The sequence below is a fragment of the Nothobranchius furzeri genome, chromosome 16, assembly GCF_043380555.1.
Source record: "Nothobranchius furzeri strain GRZ-AD chromosome 16, NfurGRZ-RIMD1, whole genome shotgun sequence".
In the NCBI taxonomy this organism is placed as follows: domain Eukaryota; kingdom Metazoa; phylum Chordata; class Actinopteri; order Cyprinodontiformes; family Nothobranchiidae; genus Nothobranchius; species Nothobranchius furzeri.
The window spans coordinates 61,105,492-61,126,820 of NC_091756.1; the positions used below are offsets into that span (position 1 = coordinate 61,105,492).

At 40.8% G+C, this 21,329-nt stretch overlaps 1 protein-coding gene across 5 annotated transcripts in view; it reads left to right on the forward strand.

The window, feature by feature from the left end:
* The window catches only part of lpp (LIM domain containing preferred translocation partner in lipoma), a 275,115-nt gene that overhangs the window by 68,207 nt on the left and 185,579 nt on the right, over window positions 1-21,329 (forward strand). For all 5 annotated transcript variants that reach the window (XM_015962371.3, XM_015962372.3, XM_015962374.3 and 2 more), the window contains one exon: window positions 16,145-16,329. In XM_015962371.3, coding sequence (XP_015817857.3) covers window positions 16,149-16,329 — 181 coding nt within the window. In that variant the 5' untranslated portion in view covers window positions 16,145-16,148. The remainder of the gene's footprint in view (window positions 1-16,144; window positions 16,330-21,329) is intronic.

Here is a 21,329-nt window from a genome sequence, read left to right on the forward strand (position 1 = left end):
CAGAATAATACTGTAAGTCTTTGGCAGGTCATTGGCAGTTTGCATGTAACGTTTCTGAATACTAAATACGACCTGCTTCTTTTTACACAAAAGTACTAAAAACAACAAAACCAAACAAAAACTATATATATATATATATATATATATATATATATATATATATATATATATATATATATATATATATATATAAAATCTGTTAGGTCAATATATAGCACTGAATCACTACAGAAGAATGCATCTGAAGGCACTTGAAAACTACAACAGAAAATTCATTTTAATTCAATCATACGTACATTCCTATCAATTTAATATTTTTGTGTTTAAGAGTTCCATTCTCTTCAGACAAAATATAAATATTCCTTCCATTTTTTGGTGCCATCTTTCCTTGATGTTTTAAAGGCTGCTGTTTTGTATTCTTTGGGGTTTTTATTTCAATAAAATATTAAAAAATAAATTAAATATATATATTTTTTAAATCACGTGGGTTTTATTTGATTTACTCTACAAGACCGGTGACGTCATGACGCAAACGTGGTGGCATCATCACGCAAACAAGATGATGTCATTGCGCCGTTTGCAAATTAGCATGTGATGTCATTTGGTGACATCTAGTGACTTTTGGGGGGAACTTCAGCTACTTTCAGTCAAAAACAGTTGGCAACACTGGTCGAACTAGCTACAAGCTAACCTGAAGCTAACCCAAAGCTAATGCGGAGGTGGGAGCTAAGCTAACGGAGGTAGCAACCTAGCTACAACCGGAGTTAACTGTGCACAACACCAGAGCTTCTGAGTCAGAGATACGCCGGGCTGACCGCTGGGTAAAACCGGGTGGGACACGGAGGTCTCCGAGACCTCCACAAGCCGGCAGCCGCACAGCAGACAAGCGTCGCTGCGATCTGAGATGCGCAGAGCTGCCGCTGGGGAGAACTTGGTGGAAAGGTTTCCATCCCAGAGCTCCACAAGCCGTCAGCCCGCGCAGCAGACAGAAGCCGCGATCAGACAGAGATGCGCCGAGCTGCGGGGAGAAGTAGCGTATTTTGGCGGTTCTGGCTTGCCATAAGAACCAGACGTCAGCCCGCGCAGCTAACAGAAGCCGCGATCAGACAGAGATGGACCGGGCTGCGGGGAGGGGATAAGGGTGGAAAACATCGGTCTCCCGAGAGCTCCACAAGCCGATAGTGGGAACCCAGCTCCACCAACATGTTATATTTCAACCCATTTTCTAAAGTGCAGCATTATGTTAAATGCACTGGGTTTTACCCTATTACATTTAAATTTCATGGTTAAACAGTACATGTTAAAATCTAAGCTCAGCTCGGCAGTGACCTAAAATACATAAATATAATTTTACTTACCGAAAAAAATGAAGTGGAGACTCCTTGGACGCTCTATTAGTGCAATTAATGCCACAGCAAGTCATTTTGTCCAACAATTGCACAAAAATATCCAAACAAGAAAACACAAACACAGAGACTCAAAATCCCGGAACAGTTTCCAGGCCAGACCGAGGCTCTACTGAGGCCTTTCCACGGAGCTAGCTCTGTGGTCACGTGGGTCTGATGCTCATTAATTATACAGAATTTTAGGCTTTTAATACACTTAAACAGAAGAGTGAGAAAAAAATTCACCCCCCTCAGAGTTGTCATGAATGTAAACTAGATCATTTAAACCAAAAACATGTTTTGGTACCAGGCTGTAAACATGTTTATTTCTGCTGCGAAATTGGTATTTTTAACATGGGAGTCAATGAGGATTTGCTCGCTTCTGACACCAGCCCCTAGTGGATGAGGGTGGAACTGCAATTTATTTCACTTCTGGGTTTGACTCAATTTCAGAGCTGCATTGTGGGGGCCTGGGGCTGAGTGAGAAGGTTACTATGTAATTATTTAATCTAAAAGTCTAAAATCTGGTTTTAAGGGGTGTTAAACCTCCTGAGACCCGACATCTACATATGTCAGTTTGACTTTTTTGGACCTTTATGTTTTATTGTGTTTATCTTACACGTTTAGGTCGGGATTGAAGAACATTCATTGCACAGGCTCATTCCCAAACAAAAACAGCTACAGGCCAATGAAGCCTAACCTTGGAAATGGACAGAAACTGATTCTGTAGACTTTTTACAAACCTTTAAATATTAAAGAGATAACAGCAAAGTGGATCCTGACGTTTCATAAAAGTAACGAGAATCCAGATGCAAAAAAAGATCAAAGTCAAAGATCAAAGTCAGTTTTATTGTCAATTCTGCCACATGTACAGGACATACAGAGAAATGAAATTACGTTACTCTCAACCTCTCACTAAATTACGGGGGAGAGAGAGAAGCCGCTGCGTATGCACGCGCCGCCAGCAAAAAGGTGGATTTCTAATAAAAACATGTTTGTTAGGTTTAACAGTAATGGAGCTTTTTACATTGTTGTGTCTAATGAAGCAAGGCTGGGCCACTGTGCAACTCCCATTCATAGTTGATGTAAATGTTGTTTTGCACCTTTCAGATCAGGGCTGGACGATATAGAAAAAAAGCTTATCAATAAAAAAAATCATATTGATCCATATCAATAATTATTAAAAACTATATGACAAATTTGGAAAATATATTTGATGTGCAGCTCTGGCCATCTTAGGCCATTACTATATGATAAAACAAGTTGGTTGCATTACCAGACTTGTTTTTATCAAATCTTTGTTGCAAAACATCATTGTTTGTTTTTTGTGAGACTTGTAAGAATGACAATATTACCACACTGGTGAAGTACTGTAACCTTTTTAGGGACAATTTCTTCCACCTCTCCTTACTGCAACATCTTTTTTAAGTGCTGTCTGTTTAGGTTTTAGAGAGGAGGAGCTTGGTGACGGAGCGTGCTTGGGTCTGTGTCTTTGATTGGTTGGGTGGAAGTAATGACTCTAGTATGAAGCTACTCGGTAGGCTATAATGAACAAAGTAAAGTTTTTATTGATCCATTATTTTCTATTGAACCACACGTCTTCTGATCGTTATTGAATTATTGTCCAGCCCTATTTCAGACTGTATTCTTGATGGTGGTGTTGGCTTAACAAACAAGCCTGTTCTGCTTGGATAGAAATTAAGAATAGTTATTTATTCCCCTAAAACATTTACACTTAACACCTATGTTACATAGTAAAGTTAATATTAGATTGAAAACAATGATTCTGTCTTTAGAAGGAATTACCATGGAAGTGTAGATGTTGCTCCAGAATTTCAAGCGATACAAAAGATCGACAAAGCTAATAGTACTCTCACTTGCTTCAGCTGACTTGTTTTCCACTGATCATTGGCTGATGTCTTTTATTTTTCTGATGTTGGGTATGACGCAATGGATTATTTTGTTAAAGTAAATAACCAGTCTGTTGGTTTTCTAGATGCTTTTCTGTTGATATTCGGTTGAATCGTCAACTTTTTCTTAATTTTAATAGTTTACACCATTTTAGAATAACAATGCTGTTTGCTTCTTGTCCCCCCCCCCCCCCCAATCCCCCATTACTAAAATCTGAAAATAGATAATCTCTTCTGTCATTTCCTATTGATTTGTTGGAAATGTGGAACACACGGATTCTTCCTTAGTTTCATGCTGATCCAAATATTATTTTTAAGGATCTACCACGGAGGTATGAGGCATGGGTAAAGTACTGATTTATTTACAGCTGTCAGTCAGTAACCTCCTGAGACTCTGATCAGATAAACTCCTGAGATTTTACATCTAACCACTTGCAGTTTCAAGAAACATACTCCAGTCATGCAAGCCATCCAATTCCATTTGATATATCCCAAGCCAATACAAGCTGTCAGTCAGCATGAAAGTCAGATTCACGTATTTACAGAAAAAGTTGTCTTGTTTTCATCAGGGAGCAAAGGCCAAAAACTATTCAACAGCTGTTCTAAAATCTTGCAAATCTTGTTGGCAACTTTTAATGTGTTTATTCAGCAAGCGTAGCTGTTATCTTGTGGAATACGTAGGTATTTATATATCAAACAGATACAAGTGCATGACTCTTACCTCTACTGTAATTCAGTAACCCACTAATTACAATAACACCCTTAAGCACAGATGTATGGAAACATTAGTAAACTGTCAGTAAAACTTTCAACTCTTAAAACATTTTTATTTTCTACCATGAAGGTGAAGGTGGCTGCAAGCCTGTTTGTCTTCTGCTGCAGCTTGAACGTCACATACATGTTCCAGTTAAATTAGTCACGATTCTCTCATGTGTTTAAAAATGATCTAAATCTGATTCACACAGGTTTTTTTGTCTTTTCAGGTGTCGTAGTTGTTGCTTAAGTTGTCGGAACAGAAATCTGCTCATCCAGAATGTATATTTTGTGATGTTTGAGGCCCAAAATGGTAGATTTTGCATCACCTTTTTGATAAATATGTGGTCAATGTTGTGATATTTTAAGCTTTAGTTCTTGGTTTAAAAGGTTATATCAAAAGTAGTTGAAAGTGCTGCATGTAAGCTTACTAAAAAAGGCCACACTTACCTTTGGGCAGCAGTAGGTCAACAGGTTGAGCGGGTTGTCCAGTAATCGGAAGGTTGCAGGTTCGATCCCGGCTCCGGACAGAGAATTCTGCTGTTGTGTCCTTGGGCAAGACACGTAACCCCCCTTGCCTGCTGGTGGTGGCCGGAGGGACCGGTGGCGCCTGTGCTCGGCAGCCTCGCCTCTGTCAGTGCGCCCCAGGGCAGCTGTGGCTACATCGTAGCTCATCCCCACCAGTGTGTTTGAATGTGTGTGTGAATGGATGAATGATACACTGTAGTGTAAAGCGCTTTGGAGTCCTTACTCTGAGAGGCGCTATACAAGTGCGGGTCACTTATCATTCACTTGATTATTTCAGCTCTTGCAATTTAAGTGGATGCCACAGTCTCGGTGACCATTTTTTATCCTCTTAGTAAATGTTTTTCACCTTGATTTTGCAGGTTATTGATGATATGAGACAGAGTATATGCTCAGCCAAAGACACACCGGCATTCAAATTAGACTCCAAAACAGTGAATGAACAATATGCTCCAGTTTTGAAAAGCTGTTTGATTTTTTTTTATAAAGTAAGTGAAAGTGGGTCAGGATGGGATGTCTGTTCATATGCTCCTTTGGTCCATTTGATACTTTTCAGATTAGGTCAAAACACTTAGGTAAAACCAGTAGAAGTGCTTGTTCATCTCTCACTTTATTCTACGCTAGGGGGGTGGGGGGTAGTTGATTGGTGAGGGGGGTGGGGGTGTAAGTCTTTGTAGTTGTCACAGCTCCAAATCTCATTTGTAATGGTTATCAGCTGGTTGGGCTCTTCACAATAGCTAATGGGGAAAACAAATCGGTATTTTTCATGTTTATCATTTGATTAACCTCCATATTATCCCTGTGTAATTAGCCTAATTATGAGAGGCTTTACTCTGAACGTCTGATAGCTCCTCATACAAACAGGGCAGAAATTTCCTGGCCTCAAATTTAAGAAGCCCTCCTGTTAGAAAAGTAGTTGTGAACCAGCTATACGTTAGCTGTGAGTGATGTATCCTCGTGTGGATAATATCATGGCAAAAATTATCTTTGGCTTTTGGAAATCATTCAGAGGAAAACAAAGGCAACTTAGCTGTAGGATCATTGGGACACTCAAACCCCTCACCACGGTAAGGTGGTAGCCCAGGGATAGTCATCTGGGTCTGATACTGAAATTAATTTGCTGATCTGAAAACACTTAAGTGACAAAAAATCTTTTATGGAGACACTTATTTTAGCACTGTAACTATAATCCAAGAAGTAATGGTTATTACCTGTTGAAGAAACAGACTTAAGCTTTTCTGAGAAACTCTTGCTGCCTTTTCTGTGATTGTCTAAGCTGAGTCCAGGGCCTGTTTTGCCAGGTTTCTGTGTCAGTTCGCTGACTGGATCAGCTCTGATCGGGACGTCCTCACTGAGCAGAGCCGCTTTGACACAACAAAAGGTGATTTTTGCCTGCTAGGTTTCTCTCTCCTTATTGTCATGACTGGTTTGTGTCAAGCTGCCAGAAGTAGTTGAAAGACTGACTTCTAGCAGGTGTTGGGACACGATGGATTGTTGCTTTTTATTAGAGAAGAATTCGTTTGACTTGAGCAGATCACCAGCTCAGAACTTTTACGTTTAGTCTGTTTTTTTTTTGTGTGAAGACACCAAAACAAACTTAGCAGCTGCCGTTCTTCACAGTTCAGTTTGACTGAAGAGTACTATTCAAACTATCAACAGTGGAGCACACACACACCACCCTAAATACATCACCTGGTGCAGAGCTTTCTCCACACTCCTGATAACAACTCATTTAACCAGATTGAGATGTTAACAAAAACCATGTAGACAAACTTGGCAACAAGTCGTTAAAAATCATTATAAAAATATTGCTTCACTGAGCTGCTGCTGGTAGCTTCCGTTCTGAGATTTTTACATTTAGAGGTACTTTGTCTAAAAATATCTTTTTGAAAAGACAAAGTACATGTTGGTTCCTCATTTTCACGCAATTTTTGTGTGTTAAATATAATAAACGTACCTTCCAAAATTAAAGACAGCAGCATGGTGTAGTTTTTTACAGTGCTGCTAACAAAACCACATTGAATTTGTGACGGTTTTAGTCCAGTTCACACCTTCTAGCATCTAATCAATACAACCATTCCCACACAATAATGGCTAACGACTCCAATATCTCATCAGGATGTAGGGAGTACGGGTATTCATAGGTAGTTTCTGCTCATAAAGCAACAATAGACAGTTAACGTTTGTTTGTTACGTCCCCGACAGGTGTTGTAAAAATGTGAAGGATGGGGGTAACGTAAGAACTGGCGGAGGAGTTTAAAATGGGTTTATTTGTAACAAGAAGGTATTAAAAACACAAGCAAACAGATCTCTCTAAAAGGTTAACATTACACAGCAAATTATCAACTATAAAACACTGGGTTAAAACTTCTATTAAAAGCTTAACCGAACAGAAGGTGTTTTAAAATCCTGAAGTTGATAAAAGTTCCAAAACAATCCGCTGACTAAAAACAGCTGGTAGAAACTTATTTTAAAAGCTTTACCACAACGAAAGGTGTTTAAAACCGAGGTCAGTAAAATTGCCACAAACAAAGTTAAACTTAAAACCAAACAGCCAAAAAGATCCCGCTGGATCATCCAAAACTTCTCACTTAGAGTTAAAAACTAAACCGAAGTTTAAAAGTCATCCACATAAAATGGGGCAGCAGTGCCTCCTGATCGGAGGGTCATGGGGTCGATTCCAGCTCTCGCCAGGGGTATCCTGCTGTTGTGTCCTTGGGCAAGACACTTCACCCAACTTGCCTGTGTTAGTGGTGGTCAGAGGGGCCGACAGCGCCTCTGTCAGACCTCCCCAGGGCGGCTGTGGCTACAAGTAGCTTACCATCACTAGCAGTGTGTGAAGGTGAGAGTGTGTGAAAGCGTCTTTGGGTGTCTTGAAAAGCGCTATATAAGTTCAATGCATTGATTTACAGTTTATAAGCTTGTCCCTCCCATATTCCAGTCAGAACCGACAAAGCTCCTCGCATGAGAAGCAAAACGTCTTCAAGAAACCAAAGAAGTCCGGTTGCCTTCATTTGAAACTATTTGAAATTCGTGATGGACAAAGTTTTATATTTAGAAGCAGCAGAGTGCTTGTTTCAGATATATCAATCAATCAATCAATCAATCAATCAATCAATCAATCAATCAAACCTATATTTATAAAGCGCCTTCCGCAACCCTGTCAGGAAGCCCAAGGCGCTGAACACTGTACAGTACAAAGTCAAATAAAGTGAATAAATCAGAAAATAAAAGCAATTCAAATTACAGATTACAAATTACAAAAAAGGTGAAACATTCTAGTAGAAGACAAATGTGTAAAACAAGGGAAAAAGTGAACCAATGAAGACTGAGATAAAATCAACATAAATGACGTCCTAACTCAAATACATTCTGGAAACGCCAAGCGGAGGAGGTGTGTTTTTAGGCGACTCTTAAAGACTGGCAGAGATGGGGACAGCCTAACTGAGGGTGGCAACTGGTTCCAGAGTAACGGTGCTAGGACTGAGAAAGCCCGGTCCCCACGAGTATGACACCTAGAACGAGGGACAGCGAGCAGGCCTTGGTCAGAGGAGCGCGTGATGGGGAATGTCTGTCCAGGAGCGTGGCCAGATAGGGGGGAGCACCACCCTGGAAGAAATTAAAAACAAAGACGAGGAGTCTGAATTGTGAACGATAGTGAAACTATATATATATATACCCGGGATATATATTTATACGATACATACCTGTTAGGTGCAGATAGCTCTGATCACTCTGGTAATGTGACTTTTCTCTACAGTACCACAGGTATGTTACATCTAGGTACAGCTATATACTATCCTTAATTACATCACATGTACGTACTGGAATGTGATTTCCTAAATGAAGCCATTCGGCACAACTTCTAGTAATTAAGTTAACTTTTTTCACCATTTAAGAGATTTTAACCTGTTGTCCTAATGGTTTATGTGTGTTTGTTTGTTTTTATTTGTATGTGTGCAAGTGCGTGTGTACGTGAGAGTGAGCGGTTAAGCAAAAGTCTCTTCCAGGTCAAACCACCTTTGACTCAGAGTGCGCTCTCAGGCCCATACCAAGAAAAGACATCATGTTGAAACTTTTCTAAGTGGCCCTTTTGAACCTGATCAATAATTCAGAAGGAGAGTGCAAATTTGGCCCATCCTCTGTAAGAGTGGCTTTAACTTGATAAATAATTCCATCAGGATTTGTCCATCCGTTATACCGTCCACCAGATAATGACTGGGATGTGGGTACACATTAGCGAGGCTTCAGCAACACGACCACAGACTCTGTTTAGATAATTGTGTCGTGTAGCTGTAGTGTTTGCAGTGGCTGTGTTTCAGAACACGATGTTGGACTAACGCACTCGGCTGATGTCCCGAGACTGTTATTGCACCTCGACTATAAAACTTTGAGCACTTGAAAGAGGGTCCCAAACAGCCTTTTGCTTTTATTAATATGCCAGCACATGGCATCGTGTCATGTTTACAGCAGTTTCAAACATTTACCCTTTTGCAAAAGCCTTTTTCAGATCCACAATGACCGCTTGACCTCTTGGCTCTTCCGTTTCAGACGGTGGGACGAGTGCAGCGAGCACTTGTTTGTTTAATGTCGCATTAACCTGTTCAGCCATTCAACCGACCCCGTGAAGCAGAGCAAGTCCAAGGCTGGGGAAGACTTGGCAACAACCTTTTGCAGGAGAGAACGTTTAATTTTTAAAGTATTTTCATCTGCATGACTGATCCTCCGCTGGTTGCGTCACAAACCGTGAGCGCCAAGTCCCAGTTGCCTTCCACCCCTTTATTTGGCCTCAGAGTCTGCCAGCCAAATTGGATCTTTGTCTTCACATCTGCCGTGTCTCCTAGAGGTGATGTTTTGATCTGTGTTTAGTGAGCCAACAACGGTGTTCTCCTCTCGTGGGACCAAGCTAAAGGTGGGAGAAACAGATCGTAATTACTTCCTAAGTACTTTATTTTTACTCTAATCATTTACATATTGGATTTTTTATTCACAAATAACTTCTTTGCAAGTTTTGCATACCATCAACTGAATAAAGTCCAGAATATGGTTTAATCTTCAAAGCTATAGAATTTTATAGAATTGACTGTAAAAGCAATCTTTTGAAAAGGGTTATTCTCATCATTATTACCTAAACACTCCAGGACCAACGGTCCATCAATGAACAACTGAGACTTTCTGCAGGACTCATCACACACACAACAAAATGCAGTAAAGAACAAAATATTTTGTTATCACACAAACTGTAATGGAAATCATGTAGTTAATCCATTTTCGATGAAATAGATAGAAATGTTATTTATACGGCAACCTAAAGCATTCTGCTTTTCACCATAAAAATAATCTCTGTAGCTTTTGCTTTAGTTTTATTATGAAGAAGAGTAGCAAACGTCAGTTTAGAAATGAAAAACATTCTTTTATGTATGAAGTTGCGTAAGCTCGACGTGGATTTTCAGCTCTTCTGCATCTCACACCAGAACTTCAAAGATGGTGAAAAATGATAAAATGAAACGCTGACAGTCAGTCAGTCAGCAGGAAGAACATTTTAAAACAAGAAGCTTCTGATCACTGCAGTTTTGATTATGTTTTCAACATGCCATTCAGTTTCCGGGCATCAAAGGTTTTACTAGAAAGCATGTCATGCTCCCCCCCCCAAATATCTCTGAACCCTAACATTTCATGTGAGAGTGCAGAACTCTCTGTGGTCCTCTTTGGATGGTTTTATTTGATAGCTTCCTGGGTGGATATGAAAGATTAATGTGACAGGAGCACCTGCAGCAGTTTCTCAATGACAGCTGTAAAAGTGCAGTGGAACGACTGTAAGGAGGCAGGCTGGCTGCCACGGCCTCACAAAGAGAGCTGCTGTGTACTGCCACAGCTCTGAGTCGTCTTCTGCTGCCCCGGGAGTCGCGACAGACTTCATAAACCTGTAAAACAAAATCAGGATCTTCTACAGGTACCAGTGAAGATGTGGGACGAACGTACCAAACTGGCCACTTTCTTAGGGACACATGGGAAGTAATAGCAGGATATCCACGGGTCCTTAAAAAGTCTTAAAAAGTCTTAAATTTACTTTTCCAAATTTAAGGCCTTGAAAATTCTTAAAAATGACAAATAATCCTTAAATACAGTTTCCAAAGGTCTTAAATGACCAAAGACCCAATAAACTAGATTATTTTATTTCTATGACATTTTCGTGAATTTCTAGTTAGTGTTCAGCATTTTTTGTGTACGATGTTGCCGTAAGCGGAACCGTACACATTCAGTTGGTTGTGAAAGGGGGCTATTTTTAGATGAGCACATTAGCTGGTTAAGCTAGTGGGAGCTTGCGCCATGGGGAAGTGCAAGTTTAATGGTAAATGGATGGCTAATCCCACGTTCACGACGTGGCTAGCACCAGTTCCAGGCAATAGCTGGAAATTATAGCAGAAATTAATTTTTTTTAAATATCTTAAATTTGGTCAAAGTGGCCTTAAAAAATGTCTTAAAAAGTCTTAAATTTGGCTCCCTTAAACCTGCAGATACCCTGTGATAGGTTGGACCTCCTCTTGCCCTCAGAACTGTTTTTTTTTATTCTTTGGGTCAAAAATCCAACAGTGTGCTGGAAAGGTTCATCCAAAGTTCTGATGCATATTGCCATTGAAAGACCCGCTTTACCTGGCTGATGGAGGCTGATGGCGACGGTGGCACAGGAGTTAAGCGCTCGCCCCTTAATCGGAAGGTTGCAGGTTCGAGCCCCGCTCAGTCTGTCGCTGTCGTTGTGTCCTTGGGCAAGACACTTCACCCACGTTGCCTGCTGGTGGTGGTCGGAGGGACCGGTGGCGCCAGTGCTCGGCAGCCTCGCCTCTGTCAGTGCGCCCCAGGGCAGCTGTATTTACATCGTAGCTCATCACCACCAGTGTGTGAATGTGTGTGTGAATGGGTGAATGACTGATTGTGTTGTAAAGCGCCTTGAGGGGTTCCAGGACTCTAGAGGGCGCTATATCAAATACAGGCCATTTACCATTTACCATGATGTTAGTACCAGACACCGGGTCCTTCGTCGACCCCGAATACTGAACGTGAATGACAGTGAAATTGGACGATCTTACCACTGCATACATCTTGTCACCTAGCAACCATGAAGATGTGAAAGATGTGTATACATCGTAGCTCAAACTGTATGACTTCCTTGAAGAGCAAAGCTCACGAGTCATGTTGACACACTTTACGACATGACTGCTTACACTGTACACGTCAGACCTAAAACCATGCCAAAAATATGAGTTTTTACACAACACGTCGGACCTTCGAGACCCAGAAGACTGTTGTGTTATTGATAGCTGTTGCCTTTAGGCTTACTGTAATTGAAGGAGGACATGCAGGGGTTTATGGGCATTGGAGGAGGAAGACAACAGAAAGGAAGTAAACCAGGTTTTGGGATCTGTTTTATTTGACATAAACATGGCATACATGCTTTCTTGATAATCCTTGTTATCTGCTGAGAAAGTGTAAAAATGAAAAGACACGACATACAGGTCCTTCTCTAAAAATTTGCATATTGTGATGAAGTTCATTATTGTCTGTAATGTACTGATAAACATTAGACTTTCATATATATTAGATTCATTACACACAACTGAAGTAGTTCAAGCCTTTTATTGTTTCTAATATTGATGATTGTGGCGTCCAGCTCATGAAAACCCAAAATTCCTATCTCAAAAAATTTGCATATTTCATCCGACCAATAAAAGAAAAGTGTTTTTAAGTCGACTTTCGAATAATTATGTTCAGTTATGCACTCAATACTTGGTCGGGAATCCTTTTGCAGACATGACTGCTTCAATGTGGCGTGGCATGGAGGCAACCAGCCTGTGGCACTGCTGAGGTGTTATGGAGGCCCAGGATGCTTCGATAGCGGCCTTAAGCTCATCCAGAGTGTTGGGTCTTGCGTCTCTCAACTTTTTCTTCACAATATCCCACAGATTCTCTACGGGGTTCAGGTCAGGAGAGTTGGCAGGCCAGTTGAGCACAGTAATACCATGGTCAGTAAATCATTTACCAGTGGTGTTGGCGCTGTGAGCAGGTGCCAGGTCGTGCTGAAAAATGAAATCATCATCTCCATAAAGCTTTTCAGCAGATGGAAGCATGAAGTGCTCCAAAATCTCTTGATAGCTAGCTGCATTGACCCTGCCCTTGATAAAACACAGTGGACCAACACCAGCAGCTGACATGGCTAGGGATGGGTACCTTTGACATTTGAATCGATCCGGTACTAATTCCCGGTACCTACGAATCGATACCGGTACTTAACGGTACCAATTTTTGATACTTTTGAGTGTTTAGTATTTTTAATTCTCTTTTATAATTAAATGTATATTTTTCTCAATTTATAACCATATTTGATAAATATCACGATAAATAACATTCAACTGTTTGTATTTTAACATCGTCCTTGTAGTTTTATAAGCTGATAAATAAACTGAAGCAAACATCTTTACTGTGAACTAAATTTACTGTGTATCTTCATTCCTTTTACCGTCCTTTTTCCAATTGATTTTTCCTACTGGGAAGTTAGAATTTCCGAGGAGAAAGCAAACGCACCATTAGATGATAACAATTGGTGGCATAGGAAGCTAACTTATCAAGCTAACGTAATCTTAAACAGTTTATTTAACTGCTGGAGCAGATTTAATCAATGATGCCTCACACTTAGATCATTGTCACTGGTTTCATCTTCACCCAATCACCCGTTGCATTTAGTAAAGTGAAGCCAAACTTTAGAGCGCGTTCATGTTCTAGTCGTAAATTGGGAGTTCCGAGGAGAAAGCGAACGCACCATTAGATGATAACAATTGGTGGCATAGGAAGCTAACATACCAAGCTAACGTTATCTTAAACAGTTTATTTAACTGCTGGAGCAGATTTAATCAATGATGCCTCACACTTAGATCGTTGTCACTGGTTTCATCTTCACCCAATCACCCGTTGCATTTAGTAAAGTGAAGCCAAACTTTAGAGCGCGTTCATGTTCTAGTCGGAAATTGGGAGTTCCGAGGAGAAAGCGAGCGCACCATTAGCGAAACGGAAGCTAACATATCAAGGTAATGTTATCTTAAACATTTTATTTACCTACCGGAGCAGATTAAGATGAGGATGTCTCACCTAGATAGTTGTCTGTCGCTGGTTTCATCACCCAGTTACCCATCACATTTAGTGAAGTGGACCCAAGCGTTAGCTTTCATTCTTTCTACACATGCTGCTCCTTTACAGCTGGCTCGCAGCGACCGACGACATAACGCTCTTGCGCATGCGCAGCTGTCTAGGCAAGTTCTCGTTGTGAAGGACGGGTACCGAAACGAGGAACCGTTTGAAATGAAGTGAATCGGTGCTCGGTCGGTACTGTGGAATTCGGTCGGTACCTTAAAAAGTACCAAATTCGGTACCCATCCCTAGACATGGCACCCCAGACCATTACTGACTGTGGGTACTTGACACTGGACTTCAGGCATGTTGGCATTTCCCTCTGCCCAGTCTTCCTCCAGACTCTGGCACCTTGATTTCCGAATGACATGCAAAATTTGCTTTCATCCGAAAAAAGTACTTTGGACCACTGAGCAACAGTCCAGTGCTGCTTCTTTGTAGCCCAGGTCAGGCGCTTCTGCCGCTGTTTCTGGTTCAAATGTGGCTTGACCTGAGGAACGTGGCACCTGTAGCCCATTTCCTGCACACGCCTGTACACGGTGGCTCTGGATGTTTCTACTCCAGACTCAGTCCACTGCTTCCGCAGGTCCCCCAAGGTCTGGAATCGGTCCTTCTCCACAATCTTCCTCAGGGTCCGGTCACCTCTTCTCGTTGTGCGGCATTTTCTGCCACACTTTTTCCTTCCCACAGACTTCCCACTGAGGTGCCTTGATACAGCACTCTGGGAACAGCCTATTCATTCAGAAATTTCTTTTGGTGTCTTACCCTCTTGCTTGAGGGTGTCAATGATGGCCTTCTGGACAACAGTCAGGTCGGCAGTCTTACCCATGATTGCGGTTTTGAGTAATGAACCTTGCAGGTGTTTAGAGTTAATTAGTTGATTCAGATGATTAGGTTAGTAGCTCGTTTAGAGAACCTTTTCATGATACGCTAATTTTTTGAGATAGGAGTTTTGGATTTTCATGAGCTGTACGCCAAAATCATCAATATTAGAAACAATAAAAGGCTTGAACTACTTCAGTTGTGTGTAATGAATCTAATATATATGAAAGTCTAATGTTTATCAGTACATTACAGACAATAATGAACTGTATCACAATATGCTTATTTTTTGAGAAGGACCTGTATTAGGACATGGAAATAGCTGGGCAGCCAAGTGGACGCATGTGATTTGTTAGAGGTTCTGATACATTTAGGTCATAGCACTACTTCAACAGTGAGATACTCGGATGAGCTAATATTAAAAATATTCGTTCAACCACACAACTGCTGATCAGGAGCTGGCCGTGAGGGTTTAATCGTCTCTCATAGCCCCCTGTATTGTTAGACCGGTTACTCGTGTGGGATGTTGTGCATAAGGCCTTACTCACCACCTTCAGGCCATCTGTTATTCTATTGGCCCATTAGAGAAATGACAGCTTTTGCATAGAAAGGACGGGTTGGTGTGACACCTGCGTTCGTCTGAATTGTGTAGCGTTAGGGCAGAGAGAAGAAATCAAAACTTAGAAGCATTTAGCAGGCAAGAGAAGCAGGGATTTGAGCAGATAATAAAAGATGATTGTGCGTGGGCTTTTCTGCTGCACTCCGGTGAAAGACTGTAAACCCTGCGTCAGTCAGAGCGAGGATAATAAACTCGCAAAAACATCAAACACAAACAAAAAGAAATATAGAGAAAAAAGCACCACACATAAATAGTTCAAATATTTCAAGTGATTTCAGAATGTGATGGTGCAATACTGGATGCTTGTGTCCTCAGCCTCTGATGGTGTTCTCTGTACTGTAATTGTAGTAAACAGGATCCACAGTTTAAATAAAGTTACAGCAGTGAAAGGCTTTCAGTTGGAGGTGTGAAAAAGCAATTTTTACCATTTGATCTGATATCATTTAAATATGAACGACCCCCCCCCCCCAAACACAAAATCAATTAATCAGCTTCAGCTTTTTATTTCTGCTTGATTTGTTTATCGCCGATCTGTCATCCCTGAACACGATCTGATCGTGTTTTTGACAGCTGCCAACACTTAAAAACGTTTTGTTACGTATGTATTTCATCATTTTCAGTACTACTTCTGTTATAAAGTCTTTGTTTTTTGTCTTTCACAGCTCTTTGTCTCCAACATAACACTTTTTATTTGTTGATCTTGTGTTGGCATCACAAGGAAGGATGCAAGCACAAGACGAGACACAGAGTCAGAGTTCAAAGTGATTTCCACTCTGCTTTAGTATTTTTTCTGATCGGACACACTGTTACATGTCGAGAACACCAAGCGCATTTCCTGTTTTTTCAGCATAATTCTGCCAGTTTAAAGGCTAAAGCCATGGGAGGTGGGGGGTTACATCCCAATTTACATCTCTATAAGTGTTAGAGTCATCTGTGTCTTCATTTTTCAGAACAATGTGGAACCAAGGAAGTGACCAGACAGGACAAATAGCTGCCAGGAGGGAGACCACTCCGTCTCTGGGAAGTGCCAGCATCTCCATCTCTCAGCATCAGACACCCAAGAAATTTGCCCCCGTGGTGGCACCCAAACCCAAGTTTAACCCTTTCAAACCGGGAGGAGAAGCTGACCCTGCAGGTAATCGCACATTTTCTTTTAAAGAGGGGTTTAAGTTGACCAACAACCAATGAAAATGTTCAGAGTTCCATGTTTAAAATAAATTCAGTTGGTTTTTCTTCTACTTTGCTTGGCTTTAGACCAGTGTGACGTGGGTCAGAACTAGAGTTGGCCATCGAGCATAAATTGGAACCGGGACAGTCAGTTTTTCACAGATTGGTTCAGATTTTGTTATTTTGATTCCTAGTTTAAATTCCCAGTACACCAACCGGAAGTAGAATACGCAGCCAGTCACTGTGGGAAAAAACACGTGATCTGCAAATTCTGATCAACGCCTTTTAGAGCTGATCATATCACCTGTCTGTCGCTTCTACTTTGCAGAGTACCAACAATTGTGTCCACGTCTGTAAGTCACAATTAAAATTAGATCACATTCAGTTTGATTTACCACCGTTTCTCAGTTTTTTTAAGCTACATCTGTAAAAATGAAATGTGATCATTTTTTTCTCCTTACTTAAAAGTTTTTGTTGGCTACACAGAGATATGTAATGCTATTATCACCTATTTAGTTTGTGCATTACAACTTAATAAATGCTGGATTCTCTAGAATCAAACATTTATTAAATGTCTTTCACCACCACCCTGTATGAAGCGTTGCCGTGACCGATGCTGGCCTGGTGGATAATTTATCTGACTGACATTGGTTTCCATAGTTTCAGTACCGTGTTTTTTCAGTCTTTCTGGCCTTGAAGAGACTCCACCGATGATTTTAAATTGCAGATTAGCAATGAACAATGCAGATGGAGAAAAACAACCTTAAACATCAGAAGATATTCTGGTGTAAAACCTAAACGTTGTGTAATAGAGGACCCAAGAGCAGTTCTAGTAAATTACATAGCTCCAATGGTCTCATTACTAAAAATTAAACAATGTTTTTATGATTTGGAGTCTCAATGCTTTATTTTAATTTAATTAATTAGTTTATTTATTTTAAAGAAGTTGACCTTTATTTCATAAAATTAAACTTGTGAGAATGAGCGTCTCTTAGTAGTTTGTTAAAATTCTTGATGAGAAGAGTACGAGGTGTTGCTGCATGAATAATTTCACATAAACACAGTGCAAGAGCTCTGGTTAGCAGTCATGTGTGAGCTCAGGAGGCCTTGTGTTGTGTTTGCCTTCAGGTCCCCAGAGAGAAGATGGCTTGTTTAAAAAAACAACAACAACAACAAAACTTCAGGGCTGCAAGTTTAAACACAGTAAAGGCAAATATTAGTGGAACTGTAGGACTTAACCATTAACACAGGTTATTTCATTAATAATTACATTTTAAATAAAGAATACATAAAAACTATATAAATATTGATATATTAATTAGTGACAATAATTGGACTCTTTGTGTTTACATCATGGGAAGTCATTAATAACCTGCGTACGATTACAAGGTTATATGTAAGTGTTAAATAAAAGGGAATGAGAAACAATACATGACTGTTGTACGCAGCGTAGAAAAAGCTGATTCATTTTGGTTTCAATAACAAAAAAAGTGAGTTATTTGAGTAAAGAAAACAAAATCTGCAACTAATATTTAACAGAAATGAGAAGATGCTGAAATATTTTTAACAAAGTGAAAATGTTGGGCATGGTGTGTTCAGTATGACCCTCCTTCACCCTGGAGTCAAAAGTGTTTTCAAGTAATTCTTAAAACTACGCTGAACTGGTTTGGAAGTCTCCAGTGTCCAAGACGTTCTAACGGTGGAACCGGGTTCAGAGAGAGTGGGTGTTGCACATTTCCTCCCCCTTCCTGTGTAGATGGCGTGTTGTGAGATGAACATTATCTAAACCTCTACCATCAACCCCCCCGAGAGCCTAGATTTCCAAAACAGGGGAAACGGTTATGAAATACAGCGAGTAGAGATCACACCGTGAGGCTGAAAACACGGCTGTCAGATGGGGGTTGTGGTTTGACTTCATCTTCTTGAGCTCCAGCTGTTAGCTTTGTAAAGGTTGTTCTTGGATGGCTGCTGTTTCAGGTCTGCCCATCACTGAGCAGACACAAACACACATATTTAATAAAATCTGTTAAACACTGTAAGGAGACCATAGAAACAGGATATATGAAGAGATTTGTTTTAATTCATTGATCGTGGAAGGTTAAACCATTGCTTTCACAACACCAAACCTTGTAGGAACTTAAGCAGACACTGCTTCTTAATCAGTGGTGTCCTGTCCTGGTCTTCAGGGGCCACCGTCCTGCATGGAAAACACCTGATCTGAGTCTAAGTGATAAACAGGATTCTGTTGGACAGGAAGACATGATGAAGAAGTAATTAACCCAGACTTGCTGGGTGGCGGCCCTCAAGGACCAGGATTAGATGCCACTGAATCTAAATCTAAAAGATGATTCCAGAGAAAAACTCCAAGTGTTGGCTTTAACAAACATTACTGCTTCAGGGCTTTCAGATAGTTTTGTCATCCCAATAAAAACAATCCCTTCTCCAGGCGAGGAGACTCGTCAGAGAAAATGTCTTGGTAACACTACAATAATGGGCCATTCCCATCTGTACCGGGTCGGCCCGGGCCGGGTAGCGTAGGTTGTTTACATATCTGGGTGGCCTGGTATTTTTCCGGGCCAACCAAGGCTCATTCTCAGCCCTCTTCTCGAGGGGGTCTGCTTCAGGCCGACCAGGGCCAACACACCCACTGCTGACAGCAAATTCACACCTTCCATTAGAGCAAGCCTCTGATTGGTGGGTAGAATCAGCCCACATGGGCTTAAGACAAGGATGTGTGGAATCAACCAGGCCAGGCTGGGGCCGACCGGGGCTACCCGGCCCGGGCCGACCCGGTACAGATGGGAATGGCCCATAAGAGTCCCTTTATTAATGTTACTTAGTGCAAAATTAAGCATTAAGAAACAATGGGTCCCTTTATTAAGGTTACTGTTATTGTTAATTATTCAGTGTCCTTAAGGTTAGCACAAAGGGCCAGGGGGTGTGTCTGCTTAGTAATGCATTACCATACCATAACATACCATAACATATCATAACATACCATAGCACTTCATTTATGGAGTTGTTTTAACACGGCATTACAACTGACCAAGGCGCTGCACATAATAAAGCAACACAGGCAGAAATGGTCACACATGTCATAAAAACAATTAGGAATAACAACGAAGTAAAACCAATGAGGTGAAACCAGAAAAAATCAACGTGTGTAAAATTGAACAACCAAGGTGGAAAGAGGGATGACAGAGTATGAGTTAAGTGTGTTTTCAGGCATGATTTAAAAAACGCGATCGAGGGCGCTTGCCTAACCTGAAGAGGTAGCCAGTTCCAAAGTTTTGCGGCACATAAAGAAAAAGCCATTTCCTCGTGGGTCCTCAGACCTAAGAGCACGAGGAGGGTAGCAGAAATGGAGGCGTCTGCACAGATAGGGAGGGGCCGGACTGTTCAAAGATTTGAATACAAGAAGCAGAATTTTGAAAATTGATCCTGAACTGAACGGGCAAGCAGTGGAGCGATTTAAGAATGGGTGTGATGTGCTGTCTTCTGTCAACTCTAGTTGGGAACCTTGCTGCTTAATTCTGGACGGAGCTGCTTTACTAATGCTGTACAACCATATAATGCAAAAAATGCATTACATTAACTGGTTAAGCAGTTGTTAATACTTTAATAGTTTAATAATGCAATACGTAACATTAAGTAACACCGATTGGCTCGGGGGTGGAATCACCGGTTGCTCCAGTTTACTGACCGCTTCATCACTGCCCGCAGCCTTGTCCAGATGTTCAACATTACTGCTATTCTTGTGATGTATGGGCTTTTGTGACATACCAATCACTCTGTGCTGTGGGTGGTTTTCTTTTATTTAGAATAAAAACACCTTCGTACATTTTACTAAAACTAGCATAGTTTCAAATCACTTTAAGGGACAAATGAACTGGTACCCCAACCGGTTTAACAGTATTTGTAAAATCCTAAGGCTATTTAATTATTACTTAAAAATCAGCACACAGATCCAATTACAAGACTTTTTTCATTGTTGCATCAGCTTATTAGGATCTGAGCTGTCCAGAAAAATAAATACAGCTCAGAAACTTATCCTCCGATTGCTCACTTTTATAAAGCTTTTGTCCAGTTCCAAATCTCTGGAGAAGTGAAGCAGCAGAAAAATAGCTATAAATGTGTCTTTTTACACCTGCTACCATTTGTTTGGTGCTTGTTGCATGAAATAACCAGCTCACCAAAGATCTACACCAAAATAAAAATATGAACAACAAAAAGAAGCTGAAGTTAAACAGCAGGTATACATTCTCATTTAAAATTTAAAAGGATATTGATTTAATAATATTTCAACCTGACAATTTGCTAAAGAAGAAAGTAAAAAGAAATGGTAAAGGAAAGTGTTTATTGTCATATTATCATTATTATCATTATTATTATTATTTTTATTTTTATATTCATAATAATACTAATAATAATAACTATAATAATAATAATAATAATAATAATTATTATTATTGTTATTATTTTATTATTATTATTCATCGTCGTCGTCTTCGTCTTCCTCTGCTTATCCGGGTCGCAGGGGCAGCATCCCAACTAGGGAGTTCCAGACCGTCCTCTCCCCGGCCACCTCCACCAGCTCCTCCGGCAGGACCCCAAGGCGTTCCCGAACCAGATTGGAGATGTAACCTCTCCAACGTGTCCTGGATCGACCCGGGGGCCTCTTGCCGGCAGGACATGCCCAAAACACCTCCCCAGGGAGGCGTCCAGGAGGTATCTTGACCAGATGCCCAAACCACCTCAACTGACTCCTTTCGATCCGGAGGAGCAGTGGTTCTACTCCGAGTCCCTCCCGAATGTCCGAGCTCCTCACCCTATGTCTAAGGCTGAGCCTGGCCACCCTACGGAGGAAACACATTTTGGTTGCTTGCATCCGCGATCTCGTTCTTTCGGTCATTACCCAAAGCTCATGACCATAGGTGAGGATTGGGACGTAGATCTACCGGTAAATCA